Raw genomic sequence first — 18,776 nt, forward strand, 5'->3', positions numbered from 1 at the left:
AAAGCAAGAACATTGGGGTAGTCATTTGTATATGAAGAAGAAGACTTAGCCCAAGACGTTGTGGCACTCCAGCAATCACTGGGAGAGGAGGTGTTTCCAGTGGAAGGTGCCAAGCCAAGTATGAAGATACCCTTGGAAGAGAGTATGTCCAGACAACCCTGAACTCTTGCTTGACTATTTCAGACTCGACAATTGGAGATAGTGACCATCACAGTTTGATGTGAAAGATCCCACGGTGTCCTTTTGCGACGAGTAGGTGAACGTGAACCAATTCCTGCTCTAACCTACAGGGGGCACTGCATCAGCAGTACATCCACACGTGTTTCACACAAAAAAATTCGTCCCTGTGACCTGAGGAAGGCGTCGTGATTCAGGTGCTTGGGAAGAGACAAGTAATGTCAAAATGAATGAAAAAGCTTTAGATTTCCAACATACAAGTTTAAAACATGCTATGGATCGGTAGAAAAGGAAAGGAAAGGAGACATTTTCAAAATTTCCTGACCTTTTCATCTTTTCGCACATTCTCGTGGAGTTGGGATGGAAAATAATAATTTGATGCATGCACACGACCACGTTTATAAATCGATTGAGTAGAATGACATCTCATAGATATTCAGAGGTTCTTTCAACAACAGAGAAAATTGTTCAACATACCTGTTCCTTTTGACACTCTTTTCAGCTGATGTTTTGACCTTCTGTTTTCTTCCTGTGGACTGTTGAACCTTCTCAATATTGTCTTTGTCCTGCAAAAAATGACGAGAAATTCCAGTTCAGGAGCTGGCAAAGGAGTAGTTTTACAGTGCTTTCACAAGGTATTCACACCCCTTGACTTTTTCGCATTTTTTTTTGTTAAAGCCTGAATTTAAAATGCAGTAAATGTAAATTTTGTCACTGATCCACACATAATACCCCAAAAATGCAAAGTCAAATCGCATTTTTAGAAATTTTTACAAATTTATTGAAAATGAAATACCGTTGGACCCCACTATTCGCATATTTCACATATTCGCGGTTGATAACTATTCATAGCCTATTCGCAGATTTCACATATTCGCGGTTGATAAAATGCAACCTGTTTCTCTATTCGCGGAAGTGTCCCGCGAATTTTTTTCTCTATTCACGGCAGTCACACGAATTCACGGTTTTTCGGGAACACCAAAAGAAAAATTCACGAGCCGTGAGCTTGACACTTTTATAAAACCCATCTTTCACCATCCATCCCTTCAGTGGTCCACCTAGCTTTGTCAAAATTCACAACTTCTTGAAATATGTTATATATCGTTTTTGGCCCCATTTCTCAACAGTGAAGAATCACTTGAAAAATGATAATATCCGGATTCGGATCTTCACCAAAAATGGAATAGATTAGTCCTTGTCACACACCCAACCTGTCCACCAAGTTCTGTCCCAATCCATCCACAATTTGCGATACCTCACTCACGGATAGACAGGGGTGAAAACATAACCTCCATCCACCTTTTGTGGCAGAGGTTACCAACATTACCATATTTGTAGTTGATTTGCCTGCCAAATTGAAAGTACATCTATTATTAAAAGGCCAAAAACCAGAGCATCATCTGCCCATCCATGGTGATCGAAAAGGAAAGGAAAACAACAAGACCCTCCCCCAATCCGCAAACGTACCCGGTTGGCAGGGTTCAGGTGTGGAGGTGAGAACGTGTACGCCACCAATGGTTCTGTCGCTGCCATTGCAGCTGTAGAGAGTTAAACACAAGGAGAGGGGTAGGAGGTGCAGCAATGATGTGAGAAAAAGTGCTTCACAACAAAAGTATTACATCATCAAAACTAGAAAGAGCAATCAGATTGCAGACCCATGCCAGGATGTTTTCAGTGGTTTTTAAGGCTTTTGTGGAAAAACAAATATGGCGGCCGAACCACGTGACCAATGACGACATTTTTTTTCCCCCACCAATTTATCCCGAGATTATGCTCAAGAAATTTCATCTTGATCAGATAAAGTTTTGTACTTGTTGAATTATGACGTCATAATGGAGGTACGTATGACATTAACATATTTTATTTCCCATGGAGAGTTCTTTACAATGAGCCATGTCTCAATTTTTCCTATTCAGTGCTTTCGGAGGTATGGAGGTGCAAAGTTTTTCGGTTTTTCTAAGATGGCGGCCGAACCACGTGACCTATGACGTCATCGTTATCAAAAAATTCTACACGTGGAGTTGCACCTATGGTGAAAATTTCCTGTCAATCAGCACAACGGTTGCAGAGAAAATCACATTTATTCTGTGTGGACAAATGGACTCAAATGCAATACCCTCTCCTCTGGCGAGGGTAAAAATTAGTTGCAGGCCTTGAAACTGGAAATGGAATTTGACAAATGTGGCGATTGATGCGCAGCCGCCCGTATCAGATGTCATCCCACTTAAGTTCACATGACAGAGCATGAGAGAGTAAAGTAGAAGAGAAACGTCAAATGTTTCTTACTCTGGTTATGATCTGCAAAATGATTTTCAAAGGGCAAGTGACCTTTTAAACCCCAAGATTGAGCCAGTCCATGTTTGTGTTACCGTCCATACATTTGCCAAGTTTGGATGAAATCCCTTCAGTGATTTTCCAGTTGTCTAAGCGACAAGAAACCCAATAACGAACACAAACACGAATGGCCAGACGGACGACCGGAAAACAATGCGTCCAGCCTTGGGCTGCAGAGGTATAAAAAATATGTAAGAAAACAGCAGTACCACGTGGAACTTCCAACGGGACCTACCAAGCTCAACAAAAGCCTTCTTGCTTTTGTGGATCCCTGATTGGCTGCAATTACCCTGCGACATTCTCCTGTTAGAGCAGAGGCAAGTGAGATGAATAAATCTGCCTCAGGTTTGTCGCTTTAAAAATGATTATTGGTTCAGGTTTGTCGCTTTAAAAATGATTATTGGTTCACGAGTTATCAACCCGGTGTGTACCCCGGTTTAGAATAGGTACACCGTATCCCTGCGTGTCGTAAGAGGCGACTTACAGGGTTGGCGTCAGGAAGGGCATCCGGCCATAAAAACATTGCCTCAAAAAGAGAACCATGACAATTACAACTACATATGGGAGGGTACAGCCCGAAGTACCCCGTGGGGGACCCCACTCCCTCTCGTCAAAACTCAAGGTGGGGAACCCGATCGAAGAAAGGGTGGAAATGACTCCATTTATGACGACGAAACGTCTGATGATGCCCCACGTGGAGATCGGTTTCTGAGGTTTGGGACGTGGAATGTCGGGACAATGACAGGGAGATCAGGAGAAGTGGTGGATGTATTGGTCAGAAGAAGAGTGGACATATGCTGTGTGCAGGAGACTAGATGGAAGGGAAGTGGTGTGAGAATGGTGAAGGGTAGGCAGGGACAGAAATACAAGTTTGTGTGGCAAGGGTGCCCAGAGGGCATGCATGGTGTTGGTGTCCTGTTTTCTGAGGAGTTTGTAGACAATGTGGTGAGTGTGACGAGAGTGAGTGAAAGGTTGATGGTGAAAATGATGATTGGAAAGCTCTTGGTGAACGTCATCTCAGGATATGCTCCGCAGGTTGGTCGGAGCGATGAAGAGAAGGACAAGTTCTGGTGTGCGATAGAGAAGCTGATGGAAAACGTGAAAGATGAGGAAGTTGTTGTGGTAGGAGGAGACCTAAATGGACATGTGGGAAGGAGTATGGATGGTTTTGACGGAGTTCATGGGGGTTATGGATATGGTGTGAGAAATGGAGAAGGTGAAAGGATTTTGGAGTTTGCTGATGGAGCTGATTTGTTGATTTGTAATACTCAGTTCCAGAAAGAGGATAATAAGCTTGTTACATACACGTCAGGTGGGTCGACGACAACCGTTGACTACCTGCTGGTGCGTAGGCGAGATAGGGGGCACCTCCGGGACACAAAGGTGATCCCAGGGGAGGAGGCTGTTTCACAGCACCACTTGGTTGTCTGCAACATAAGGGCGAAAGGTGCGTGGAGAGCTCGGCGGGTGAAGTACCAACCGAGAATGAAGGTGTGGAGGTTGAAAGAGGTGACAGTGAGGGAGGCATTAAAAGAGAGGCTGAGTATGGTCGAGGATGATGTGGTTGAGCTTGAAAGTGGTTGGATGTCAATGAAAGATAGTCTGTTGGGAGCCGTTGGTGAGGTATGTGGATGGACAAAAGAACCACCGAGGCACTCGGAAACATGGTGGTGGGATGATGAAGTTGGAAAGAAGATTGACGAGAAGAGGAAGAAGTTCAAGGAGTGGCAGAGGGCGAAGGGTATGGGGGCAGAAAAAGCAGAGCATGAAAGTTATAAGGCAGCCAAGAAGGCTGCAAAGAAAGAGGTAGCAAAGGCGCAGGAGGCATGTAGGAAAATGTTCGGAGAACGCTTGGATTCGGCAGAGGGTCAGAGAGCGGTATTCAGGATTGCAAAGCAGATAGCGAAAGAGGTGTGATGTGATTGGGGTGAGTTGCTTGAAGGATGAAGTGGGACAAATCGTTGTGGACCCGGATGGAATTAAAGGAAGATGGAAGAGATATATGGAAATAATGTTGAATGCAGAGAATGAATGGGATGGCAACATAGAGAGTAACCCAGTTTTAGGACCGGCAGAGAAGATAACTGAGAAGGAAGTTGAGGAAGCGATAAAAGCAATGAAGAGTAGAAAAGTGGGAGGGCCGACGGGAGTTGTGGGAGATATGTTGAAGGCAGCAGGAAATTGGGGTGTGAAGAGAATGACAGATCTGTAATCTGGTGGTGAAAGAAGGCCGCATTCCAGTGGATTGGGAACTGAGTACCCTCGTCCCTCTATACAAGGGGAAAGGTGACCCTATGGACTGTGGCTCGTATCGAGCGATAAAGTTATTGGAGCATGGAATGAAGGTATTGGAAAAGGTGTTGGGGAGGAGGATAAAGAAGAAAGTGAAGGTTGAAGAAATGCAGTTTGGATTTATGCCAGGAAGAGGAACGACAGACGCGCTTTTTATTGTGAGGCAGTTGCAGAAGTACATGGAGAAGAGGAAGAAGTTGTTTCTTGGGTTTGTTGATCTGGAGAAAGCATTCGATAGGGTTCCACGTGAAGTAGTGACATGGGCATTGAGGAAGTTAGGAGTGGAGGAATGGTTGATCAGAGTAGTGATGACAATGTACAAAAGAGCGCGCACAGCTGTAAGGACGAAGGACGGGAACAGTGGTGAGTTTGAGGTGAAGGTGGGAGTGCATCAGGGGTCGGTACTAAGTCCACTACTATTGGTAGCTGTGATGGAGGTGCTGGCTCAAAACGTAAAGGAGGGTTTACCGTGGGAGTTGTTGTATGCAGATGATCTGGTGTTGATTGCAGAAAGTATGGATGGACTGAAGGAAAAGATGAACAAGTGGAAGGAATGTATGGAGACAAAAGGTCTGAAGGTGAATATCAGAAAAACGAAGGTGATGGCAACTGGTAAATAAAGCATGTGGTGAGGTGGAAAGAACTGGGAAGTGGCCGTGTGCTGTGTGCAGGAAGGGTATATATATATATGAATGATCGTTTTAAGGCCATTTTCCCCGCTAGAGCGGGGGTTAGCCTTGCGGGCCCCATGACAATCATGGTTCCCTGTTTGAGGCAATGTTTTTATGGCCGGATGCCCTTCCTGATGCCAACCCTTGGTCACGCTCTTCGATGCGCAGGGATACAGTGCGCCCACTCTGAATCGGGGTACACACCAGGAAGGGTGTCGGAGTGAATTCCATTCAATGTACAATGTGTGCTGAGTGGGTTCATCAAAAATGTAGTGGTTTGAGAGGGTCATTAACCAGTGTGGCAGCTACATTCAAGTGTAAGGTGTGCACAGAGGGAGCTGCAGATGGAGGAAATGTTGAGTTGGATCTTGGAGTCGGCGTGAAGCTGGAAGGTGTGAAAACATTTTGCTACCTCGGAGACATGCTGAATGGAGAAGGTGGATCAGATTCGGCAACGGTTGCTGGAGTGAGATGTGCATGAAAGAAGTTTCGGGAACTGAGTGGCGTGCTGACGAGGAGGCGAGTGTCGTTGAAGCTGAAGGGAAAGGTGTATGCTGCATGTGTGAGAAGTGTTATGAATTATGGGAGCGAGACATGGGTAATGAACGTAGAGCAGCAGCGAAGGCTGGAAAGGGTGGAAATGCGAATGGTTCGGTGGATGTGTGGAGTATCGTTGAGAGAGAGAGGAAGACAAATGATGAATTGCGAAAGATGATGGGAATAGAGCCAGTGATGGATGCTGTGAAGAGAAACAGTGAGATGGTTTGGTCATGTGTTGAGGAAGGATGAAAGTGACTGGTTGAGAAGAGTGATGGGGAAATGAATGAAGAAGGAAGTAGAGGACGGGGAAGACCGAGAAAGACTTGGCTAAAAATGGTCGAAGAAGAAATGCGGGCAAGGGGGTTAACAAGGGTAGATGTAGAAAATAAGGAAGAATGGAGAAGATTGTCATGGGGACTGCAAGGCTAACCCCCGCTCTTACAGGGAAAAGCCTAAAAATGCCTGTTGTTGTTGTTGTTCACGAGTTATCAAGTGACCACTATATTCATCATGTGTGTGTGTCTGTCTGTCTGTCTGTCCGCAGCATAACTACCCGATGATGTCATCTGATCTTGATGAAACTTGGGTGGGAGGTTGATATCATGATCTGGTTGTGTCCTGCCTGGAGTGGGCGTATGTCTTTTTCAAAAAAAATGTCATGCGTGTCAAAATGTCAAAAACGATGTCTTTTGATGGGGTAATCGAGTTCAAGCTACATCTTCTCCGAGGGGTTTGGTGGAATCTGACAGGGGTTTCGAAATTTGGTTCGGCCAATGTCATGTGTCTAGCCCCACGGAGCTCGGTTTTTCATTTTTTTTTTTTTTTTTTTTTTTTTTCCATTTATTTATTTATTATTATTTATTTTATTTTTTTCATTTCATTTTTCACCGAATTTTCGGTATTGTGTCGCTAACTAACCGCATAACTGATTATACATTATTTTTTAAATCTCATTTCAAGGTCAGTAGCCTTCGTTTTGACATTTCCAGGCCTGGCGTTTCGGTTACAGTCCATCCTTTGTCATTGAATACTGCGCACTCGTGAACCATCGTCGTCTCCCGACTTGTCGATATAATTTTCAATACAAAAAGTGATGTGTTACCAATTATTGCTAAATACTATTTCAGAATAAGCAAAGCTTTCTGCAATCAAGATTGGACTTCATTCAAGGAAAGCAAGAAGCACAAGGTTGAAAGGAGTATTTGGCAAAACAAAGGGACAACTTTGGGATTGTATTCTTCTTCGTCTTTAAACAAAGTGCTTTTGTGGTGTTCTGTGACTCACCCCGCTGTCGTGCACAAGACCTGGTGATAGGAGGAGAGAAGACAAAGGCAACTTTCTCAGGACTGGCAGGGGTTGCGGCCTGTAAAGCTAAGCTGTGTTCTTCAAATTCGAAGGGTGTGTGACGCGACTTTGACGTTTCAGTCGAGACCGAGTGCACAGCCCGAGAGGGCGACACGAGTGGTTGACGTAGTAATCTTTTGGCATTGGATTTAGGTACATCCGTTGTAGGCCGAAAGCTCCTCCTCTGTGATTCTTGTTGATTTTCTTGCAAAGCAACATTGGAATCTTCCTTCATTCCCGCTGGCGTACTATCCGAAAACAAATTCTTCCGAAAACGAAGTGATCTCCTCGGTGAGGCCAAATTTATTACCTCGTCACCTATGCTTGTGGACAAACACTTCAAATGTCCCTCGGCATCCCAATGGCTAATAGACAACAGCCGCGTACTGCGGCGTCTGGAAAGCGGGGTTTGGCTTGTCGCACCTTGCTGACGTTTCGGAGTTTTCTGCTGGGGCGTTTTTCTTGTGCGGTCCTTTCCAATAACAGATGCAGGTGAGAGAGTCGCTGTTGTGTCATGAACACTTTTCACCGATGCTTCACTCGGTGAGAGAGAGTCAGTATCCGAGGGCGTGGCAGTGTCCGAGGGCATGGCAGTGTCCGAGGGCATAGTATCTACTGAGCTCTGGTCCACTTGCAGAGCCGACGAGTTTGATGTTTCCTCCAGTTTCAAATTTTCAGTCTCTTCGTCTTCCTCGTCCTCTGTCAGTGGAAGGTGTAAATGAAATTCTTCATTTTTGTCATCAATAGGAGCATCATCGTTGTTGGCCTCGTCGTCGTCCTCATCCTCATCCTCATCCTCATCCTTATCCTCATCCTCAGATGTGGTATATTGCAGGCCTTGTAATGCAGCTTCAATCTTGCTTGATGAAGATCTGCAAAAAAATTGGTACGAAACTCACTATTAAAACTTTGTGCCCTCAACTGGCCCTTCCTTTACTTTTTAATCATGCAAGGGTCAAAAGTAAGATTCTAGCAAATAAAGGAAACATTAAACGTCAATATTGAAAAAAATTAATCATTTTTTGTCAAAAAACAAAGCATTCAGTAATGTGCAGAGAACAGTGCTTCATTTAGTTTGTGCCCATGTCACCCAAAAAGAAATAAATAAAATGAGAGCAAAGTCGATGCATGCCATCGCAAACCCCCATGCTTCCCACCTAAAGCAAAGTTGAAAGATGGCAAAAAATTCCACCAGGAATGACCCAATATTGAATTTTGAGTTAAAAACTGTTACCCCATTTTGACCACTGACCCTAAGTAGCCCACCCTATGGGGCATGAACCAGGCGTGGGGGGGTGGGGGGGGTGGTGGTGTGGAAGAAACCCACAAAAAAGTTGCATATTTCATGTGTCCCCCCAATGTTGATTGCAGATACAATACAAAGTTCCGTTTTAAAATGTGCCTGTATTAATTGTGCCGCAACCAAAGGTAATTTTTGGGTTTTTGACCAAAAGTGATGCTGCTATTGCAGGGGAGAGAAACTAAGGAGTCAGGGACATCCGATGGGAGGAAGGATTCTGTTATACAATGTTAAACTGTCGGGGGCAGCCTGGATTGAGAGATCTGTAATGCTGGAGCGGAGGCCTCAAATGTTTGAGCTCCACAGAGTGAGGGACAAGGGAGGCAGCGTTGGGAGGATGCGCGACAGGTGGGTGGCTCGGAGGGTGCGGGTGAGGGGGGAAGGAAGATGGGATGAGGGGGAAGTTGAGAAGTGCAGAATGAGTAGGAAGCCAAGAAGAGGATGCTTTGAGGAGGAAGCTTTGAGAGGGTGGGTGAGGGAAAGGTTGGAGAGGGTCGGGTAAGGGGAGATGCAGAAAGGGGGGACATGAAGTGGAGAGATGCTGAAGAGGGGGACACAGAAGGGGTGGGGTTGGAAGGAAGCAGATTCATAGATGTGGGGGAGGGTACAGACACGGAGGGGTTTGACACTAAAAGATCGTGAAGTGGATTTGATTGTTGTGCGCAGACAAACTGCACTTATCAAGATTCCCATATTTAACATTCTGAGATAAAGATCATGGGATGGAAGAAGTTTTGGTGGAAGGCACAGAGAAAGGTCGAGCTGTAGGAATCGAAGGATGGCTGACAGACCAAGCGCTTCGATGAGACGTTTGCAAAATATGCCACATGAAGAATAATAACAACAAGCGTTACGCCTAGGTCCCCCGTCTGGGAAGTGATGTGAGTTGACAAAATGGAAGACGCAGAAAACATGCTATGATATGATATTTCGCTCACAAGGTTCAGACATACATGGAGGCGGCCATCTTGGATTTTGACGTGGCGACCCAATTTCCAATAGGGTTCTTCCTTATGCCTAGATACACCCACACACCAGATTAGAAGTTGGTACTTTGCTTATTTTTCAAGATATTTTGTTCACAGGGTTCAGACATATATATGGTGGCGGCCATCTTGGATTTTGACGTGGCGACCCAATTTTCAATAGCGTTCTTCCTTTTGCCTAGATACACCCACACACCAGATTCGACGTTGGTACTTCGCTTATTTTTCAAGATATTCCGTTCACAAGGTTCAGACATACATGGCGGCGGCCATCTTGGATTTTGACGTGGCGACCCAATTTTAAACAGCGTTCTTGCTTGTGCCGAGATACACCCACACTAGGGTGGTCCAAAAAACATCGATCTCTCCGATTTTGATGCTCTACTGGATTATTGTTAGAAATGATCTAAAACATTCACCCACCAAATATTTTCGCCAATTCCATCTAGAAACTCATACACACTTCAATTGAAATATGGCGTTTTTCACCAAATTTGGCTAAATGAGAACAATCCAATAGCAACCTAGGTGGAAGAAGTACATGCACTATTGTACGAAGCCATTTTGTGGTTCATGACTTTTTGCATGCGCTTGCGCCTGTGAGTGTGAAATCATCATGGTCGAAACATGTTTGACAATGCTTGAAACATGTTTGAAACATGTTCATACATGTCTGACTCATGTTTCGACCATGAGGACTTCACAGGGGTATGTACCATCAATGACATTATTTCGGAAAAAAATATTTCTAAAGTCTTTGTCAGCCTCAACATGGACGATTTTCATTAAAATTGACCAAAATGACAAATTTATATGTTGAGTGTGTATGAGTTTATAGATGACGCAGATGCAAAATATTTTTTGGGTGAATGATTTAACCATTTCTAACAATAATCCAATAGAGCATCAAAATCCAGATAAAAAAGTGATTTTTTTTGCATTTTTGGACCACCCTAACCCACACACCAGATTAGAAGTTGGTACTTCGCTTATTTTTCGAGATATTTCGCTCACAAGGTTCAGACATATATATGGTGGCGGCCATCTTCGATTTTGACGTGGGTTGCACCCACACACCAAATTCGAATGCGGTCCTTCGCTTAGGCATGTACGCACGCACGGGAAAACCATAGTCCCCCCTTCGCTCCGCGGTGCGACGGGGGACAATAAATTGTGATCAAGAAGAACGTGGGGTGCTGATGTTAAATAAATAAGGCAAATCATTTTTGGTTCACAAGTTATCAAACAGTGACCACTATATATTCGTCATGGGTGTGTGTGTCTGTCTGTCCGCAGCATAACTACCCGATGATATCATCCGATCTTGATGAAACTTGGGTGGGATGTTGATATCATGATCTAGTTGTGTCCTGCCTAGAGTGGGCGTATTGCGCCCATTGTGGGCGGAGCCACGCCCGAAAAAGATGTCTTTTTAGGGGATAATCGATTTCAAGCTACATCTTCTTGGAGGGGTTTGGCGGAATCTGACATGGGTTTCGGTATTTGGTTAGGCCAATGTCATGTGTCTAGCCCCACGGAGCTCGAGTTTTCATTTTCGCCCCAAGGTCAAGGTCACAAGGTCATGAAATTTAGAAAAGTCAATTTTTGATGGTTTTATTACATTGTTCGCTTCCTGATAGGGTGAAATGTCGTACATGTTTTTATATTATCACATACATCATTAAATACAAGTTTTCCAACAAATTTCAGAATCTTCGACCTTTGACCTTTGAAGGTCACAAAGGTCAAATTTTCAAAGTTGTCGGAATCGAACCGAATTTTCGGTATTGTGTAGCTAACTAACCTCATAACAGATAATACATTCCTATTTATATATTTTCAATGTCGGTTTTGACCTTTGTCATTGAATACCGCTCGCTCGTGAACCATCGTCGTCTCCTGACTTGTAATGTTTGCAAAAGCTTTTAAAGGAAGGAGGAAGAAGCCTTTTCTTCAATGAAAGTGGAAAGTGAGAGATGTACAGGAAGTACAAGTAGAACATAGAATAAGATCATGTTTTGGAGTGAGTTTTTTTTGAGTTTCCTTTTTTAAAGTGAGATGCAAGAGGATAACTTTGAAAAATCAGAAAGAACATTTTTTTTCGTGTGTGTGTGTGGGGGGGGGGGGGGAGGGGGGGATTGGAAGGGGGGTGGGGGCGAATGACCAAGCAACCACAAAACCAGTCTTGTGCTCCTCCTGCCAGTCCTTCAAAGCTGCTGCTACCTCGTACCACCTGTTGGCATCCTCCCTGCCCAGTGCCAAGCTTTGCTGCACTCAGCCAACCCACTTCCCTTTTATCACCAGCTTGCCTGCTCCTCTCCACCCCTTTGTTAGGTCTTTTGACCTGCCACCCCCTATCATTTCACTCTTGCGTCAACTTTCACATTTTTAATGATTAAAACAAAAGGAGCTACAACAGCACACGATAGAGCGCATACCTCCACCAGGTTGAACAGTTTATGTTTTGTGTCCCACTGATAGGCCGGATCTGGATTCAGACCTGAACCAAAATCTAATCGGCTTGTTCTTGTCATCTCCCGAACTCATGCACCAAATGTAGTCAGAATCGAAACACAACCTTTTGAGATATCCTGTTCACAGACAGACAGGGGTGAAACTAACCTCCACCCAACTTCAGTGGCAGAGGTAACTAGAGCGAAGTCATTTCTGGTCTTGCTCCCCTCTGTCCTCCATGCCCTCCCCCTTCGGTCCCCCAAGTATCTGCAAGACGCACGCAGTCCACCAGCAACCCCCTCCTCGTGAAACTGCCTCAATCCAGAACCACTGCTCACCTCAACTCAATTATTCCTGTCTTTTCCCTCCTGTGGAACCGGCTTCCACACTCTCTTTGATCTCATTCTTCCCTCCGGGTCGTCAAGACAGCTGTTCACCACCATCTCAAGTCATCCCCCATCCAAAACCATGATCTTTTCTACACCCGTTAAACCACCCCCACCCATCCCAAAAGTTTTGCTTATGTATCCATCTTGTCCACCTTTTGCGTTCTCCCTAACCCTCACAGTTACCTGCATCCCCTGGTTGTCCATCTCCCTCTACTTCTCCCTCTGCCCTGCTGTTGGCATTTCCTCTTTCTCCTGCTGTTCCCTTTGTTATGTTGTGTCCTGATCTGTTCTGCGTCATAACTCTTCCATGAGCCTAGACCATGAATAAGGGAGAACAACACTCTTCGACAACACAACATTGACCAATATGCCTCCGCCCACATTATTACAAGATTATAACACTTGTACCAAATTTGATTTAAATCCATTCACCTGTTTTTTTTTTTTTTGTTTTTTTTTGTATACTGAATCGAGGCTCGTGAAAGAGCTAACATTTATTTCACAAACAAATCAACCAGACAAACAAAATATACAAAAAGAGGGAGCGGAAGACAAGATGGGGAGAGAAGGGGAAGCACACAACCACAACATTTGAGAGCAGGGAGAAGTGTGGGAGGGAGAGGGCTTGGGGGTAGGAGGCGTGGGAAGGGGGGGGGGGGGGGGGATGGGAGAAGTATAAAACACAAGGGGACCGAAATTAGCGGGGGTAGAAAAGATCAAGGTTTTGGATGGGGATGGTGGTGAACAGCTGTTTTAAAGACCTGGAGGGTGGAGTGGGATTGAAGAGAGTGAGGGAGTTTGTTCCAGAGGCGGGAGAAAAGAGGAATGAAGGAGTGAAGGTGAGCAGAAAGTCTTGATTTTGGCAGTTTAACCATAAGAGGGTTGCAGGCAGATCTTGTGCGACCTGTAGGAATATTTGGGGGACAGAGCCCAGAGAGCGCTGGTAGTGGGGCGGCTTAGCCCAAATATTCAAAAGAATTGTGCATTTTGTGATACAAGCACCAAATTTGGCACAAATGTACATTAATATGTTGCGAACATTTTCAGATATTGGGCCACTTGAAATTCTCTCTTTATGTCCGCCATATTGGATTTCAAAATGGCCGCCACTTGAAATCTACATTTGCTATTATCTCTGGATGTAATGCAGCTATTGACTTGATTCTGGTATCTAAATGTATGTTTTTGGGGGCAAGGAATCCAATGGTACCAATTTCAACTTAATATTATCTATCACAGTCTGTTATATAATTTTATTTGGAAATTATCTAGGCAAATATTGGATTCAACACAATACTTTGAAAAGAATGTCTTAGTTCTGTAAATATAAATAAATAAAAAAACTATACTAAATCACTAGTAACAACTCAGACAAGCTCATATATACTGGCAGTCTAAAATATAAATTCATATCCCATTAGGAAACAAAGTGACCCATTCATTTGTGTTTTTCATATGCATATTTTATGTAACATTACATTCATATTGTCAATAAATACCAAACATGCATAATCCCCTTTTCCTAGACCCTTTAAGCCATCTTTTGTGTTTCTAGAGTACAGAAATTTCTTGTATAGGCTTCCATCTGTCTTGTTTCCTTAACAATGCACTGTAGCATGTCTTTAACAATGTTTACAAACATGACTCCACTACATGTCTTTAATCACAGCCCTGACCCAAATAAAAGAGTAGAGAGGCTGCATGTGTGTTGACCCACATCAACTGTGTTCTTTGTGTGTGGCTGTGTTTAAATCACCTTGTGACTCCACATAAATGAGTTAATTACATACAATCTGGGCTCAGCTAGACAACATTGTGTGGTCAGCAATGAAGACGAGAGTCTGAATTACATGTATGCAAAAGACCTTGTGAACCAGTGAAGCAAATACACGGGTAAGCATGAATTAAATCTAGGGCATGATATAATTTCCATGATGTTTACCTCTACACTCAATGGTGGAAGGAGGTAATGTTTTGATCCCAGCTTGTCTGTATGTCTGTTTGTCTGTTAGTCCACAAAATTCCAGACAAAGCTTGTAGTCGTGGTAGTTGTAGTGGTAGTGGTGATAACAGAAATTGTTATATAGAACTGAACTTATATTATTATTATATGCAGAAAATAACTTCATTTCTATATGCCCTGCAGTGGACAGGTTAATTGGTTTATGCACTGAAGGGGTCACCCTGGTGTGCACTGCTGTGTTCTGCCTCACTGAGTTGTTCAGGTATGATGTACTCAGCACAAGCTTACCTGATACACATGTGTGCTGGCTAAAACCACTTGTCTGGTGGGCACGACAGAGGCAGGTTGTCTAATAGCCAACCTGGTCTTACTTTTTTGGGGTTTATCTGAAATTCTTACTATAAGGCTTTAAATTAGAAATGTTTTATATAAAGTAGTATTTTGAGTGAAGTGTGTATTCCACACTGACAGTTTTGACATGTTCTGAATTTAACACGAAGGCTGTAATTAACAGAACGGGGTATGTCTGGAAAATGTACTGTCCAACCTAATAAGAGTTTAGACTGATTTATATTTAAATCTTGGCTGTGTAAATATTGTAAGAATTTATGAATTCAAATGTTTTGTAAATATTCAATAAATTTGGGAATATTTTTTAACTAAAGAATCTCATGTGATTTTATTTCTCTTCTTGCCTCCGGTATGGGTGAAAATTTAATTCCGGCATAATCTCACAAAACTAATTCCCTAAGTGTGCCAAGCTAAATGCTCTACGATATAGAGGAATTATCCTCCTCTCCATTAGTATGGCGGAGGAAACCCCTCTATTATATATACTAGGGCATGCCCGTACTATATATATATCTAAAATTATATCCCCCCCCTCTATTTACATGAAATGGTTTGGTCCATGAAATGTTTTGGTCCATTCGCAACGCCAAAGCGAACGGCGAACGCTTTACATGAAATGGTTTGGTCCATGAAATGTTTTGGTCCATTCGCAACGCCAAAGCGAACGGCGAACGGCTTGCGAGTACAGTGACAATCCCCCCCCCCCCCCCCTCTATTTACATGAAATGGTTTTAATTAGTTTTAAAACATAGTTTAACGCCAACATATGGCATGCCCGTACCCGTACTATCCGTAATGGCGCACGCTCTCACAGGAGCTCCGGAAGGTCGCATATCGCAGGAAAGCGAAAGAATCGCAAATTAGTTTTAATTAGTTTTAAAACATCGTTTAACGCCAACATAGCGCCAACATAGTTTGCCGACGGGAAATAAATGAATACGCTCTCAAATGTGCCATCCGAGGCAGAGTCTGTTCGCCACGTTCGGCACACGTGATAGCTCGCTGCTCTCTGATTGGTTGAATCGTTTTTTGGACATAGCTCGGTAACTACTTCTGCGATTAATTTCAAACCTTGAAAAGGCACATCCTCGGGTCCCCAGCAATATACCTGGCAAGTTTAAAGTATATCGGACCCGTGGTTGTCGAGAAACAGCGGTCACAGACAAACACACACACACACAGACACACACACACACACACACACACACACACAGACACACACACACACACACACACACAGATTGCTGGAATTATAGATAGATAACAAAATGTTAACATTATATCATTGTATCGTTGCAGATTCAGAAGACAGTTCCACCATGTCCAAGAGCTTCAGACTAGCTGATGTTGAGCGAACTTCACCATCAACATCACAGCACCTCACCACAACTGACTGGAAGTTATGCCTTATATGTCAAGAGGACAAGACGGAGACACTGACCAAACCTGACCAATCAAAGAGAAAAGACATTGGGAGTGGGTACAGTTCACTCGCAGAGAACTTGGTCAAATTCAGTGAACTTGGAGAGCTTCCAGGATCATTTCACCTGGAAAGACTCGATGATGGTCATGGCATTGAAGCTGCGATGGTTGCACACGGTGCAAAATATCATCAGACATGCAGGCTCCAGTACAACAACACCAAACTGCAGAGAGCACAAAAGAGAGCACTCAAGAAAGAATGTGAGAGCGATGAGGAACAAGCTGCATGCAAACGCACCAGGTTACATTCACGCTCATCGAGTACAGAGAAGAAGGTCTCAGAAAATTGTTTCTTCTGTGAACAACCTGCTGGGGCTGACAGTCTTCGGAAAGCTGCAACATTCCAAATGGACAAACGGGTGCGTGCCTGTGCAACCCTTCTTGGTGATACAGAACTGCTGGGCCGTCTCAGTGGTGGGGACATGATAGCGTTGGACGCCCAGTATCACCCACGGTGCTTGATAGGACTTTACAATCGCACAAGAAAGGCCCAGTCAACAGGATCACAGGACACAAAACAAGAGCGAGCAATGTCGGCAGTTGTCTTCGCTGAACTCGTCCTCTACATTGAAGAAACCAGACAAGATGAGGAGACGGCACCAGTATTCAGATTGGCTGACCTTGTCCAGCTCTATCAGTCCAGAATGGAACAGCTAGGAGTCCAGCTCGACACGAGAGTCCACTCCACACGACTGAAACAGAGACTGTTGGCTCAGTTTCCTGACATGCGGGCACACACCAAGGGGAGAGACATCCTGATGGCATTTGAAGAAGATGTCGGTGCTGCTCTTGCCAAAGCCTGCGAGCTGGACAGTGATAGTGATGCAGTCCATCTTGCCCATGCTGCACAGATTGTTCGCCGTCACATGTTTGGAGAAGCCAAGCCCTTCACAGGATTCCCTGAAGTATGTCAAGAAGAATCTGTGCCACCGTTGCTGCTTGCCCTAGTCAGTATGATCCTAGAGGGACCCAGCATCAAGGAACAGATGGCAGACACTAACCCTGCAGCAATTGCCACAGCTCAGATACTGAAGTTCAACAGCATCAAACACAAGCGAACACGTGGCACCACATCATCCACCAGTGTCAGGCACAGTGTTGCACAGGAGACCCCACTTCCAATATACATAGGGATGATGCTGCATGCTCATACACGCAAGAAGGAATTGGTCGACAGACTGTCACACCTTGGCCTGAGCATCTCCTATGATAGAGTGCTCCAGCTCTCAGCACAGATGGGCAACAGTGTCTGCCAACAGTTTCACAGAGAACGAGTGGTCTGCCCTCCGAAGATGCGTGGCAAAGTGTTTACAACTGCCGCTGTAGACAACATAGATCACAACCCCAGTGCAACAACATCAAAGGACTCAGCACCAGATCACAACCCAGCACCAGAACTCCCTCCACCAACCAACTGGGGTTGGTCAAGGACTGGAGAAGGACAGTACACACCTTACTGGACCAGGCTAACTGAGGCAGCTCACAGCTGCATTGAGCTGGTTTCTTGCAAGTGCAAGAAAGGGTGTGTGAGGCGCTGCAAGTGCAAAAAGGCTGCCCTTCAGTGCACAGCCCTCTGTGTGTGTGAAGGGGACTGCACATGACGATGAGTCAACAACATACATGTACTTGTGGCAATGCTGAACTTGTTAACATGACACTGTTTATGTACACGTATCTTCAGTACCGGTATATACCTAGCCTCAGATACCAGTACACCTAGCCTCAAATACTAGACCATGTAGCATGTCAGTATTATACACCTAAGACATTTACAGAACTAAGACATTCTTTTCAAAGTATTGTGTTGAATCCAATATTTGCCTAGATAATTTCCAAATAAAATTATATAACAGACTGTGATAGATAATATTAAGTTGAAATTGGTACCATTGGATTCCTTGCCCCCAAAAACATACATTTAGATACCAGAATCAAGTCAATAGCTGCATTACGTCCAGAGATAATAGCAAATGTATATTTCAAGTGGCGGCCATTTTGAAATCCAATATGGCGGACATAAAGAGAGAATTTCAAGTGGCCCAATATCTGAAAATGTTCGCAACATATTAATGTACATTTGTGCCAAATTTGGTGCTTGTATCACAAAATGCACAACAGGTTTGCTATGCTGCTACACTAGGGGGGGCAAGGCCAGAGAGGAGTCGGTAGAAGACGGAAAGACCACCAACCTGCCTGCGGTGAGTGAGTGAAAGGCCCTTGGAGTTAGCTTCATCGCGGGAGATTCCAATGATTCTGAACGCTTTGGTTTCAACAGCGTGAAGACGGGCTAGGTGTGAGGCAGGAGCACCAGACCAGAGGGGAGGGGAGGTTATGTTCTCAGGTTATGACATTTTTACCTGAGATGACCTCTGACCTTTGACCTATTGATGCCATATTCCAATCAGTTCATCTTTATATCATATATACGTATACCAACTTTGCTCAAAATCGCATCAGTTGTTCACAAGTTGGCGTAGCAACATAATCTTTACC

General features: G+C 44.2%; 1 protein-coding gene across 1 annotated transcript in view; it reads right to left on the reverse strand.

Moving 5' to 3' along the window:
- Positions 1 to 18,776, reverse strand: part of AHCTF1 (AT-hook containing transcription factor 1) — a 111,782-nt gene that overhangs the window by 1,663 nt on the left and 91,343 nt on the right. The window contains exons 32-34 of the mRNA XM_078786737.1: positions 7,299 to 8,230; positions 1,645 to 1,715; positions 655 to 743 (exon numbers count right to left, since the gene is read on the reverse strand). Of these exons, the coding sequence (XP_078642863.1) occupies positions 655 to 743; positions 1,645 to 1,715; positions 7,299 to 8,230 (1,092 nt within the window). The remainder of the gene's footprint in view (positions 1 to 654; positions 744 to 1,644; positions 1,716 to 7,298; positions 8,231 to 18,776) is intronic.

The sequence above is a fragment of the Myxine glutinosa genome, chromosome 11 (genome assembly GCF_964187855.1).
Source record: "Myxine glutinosa chromosome 11, kmMyxGlut1.1, whole genome shotgun sequence".
Taxonomy (NCBI): Eukaryota; Metazoa; Chordata; class Myxini; order Myxiniformes; family Myxinidae; genus Myxine; species Myxine glutinosa.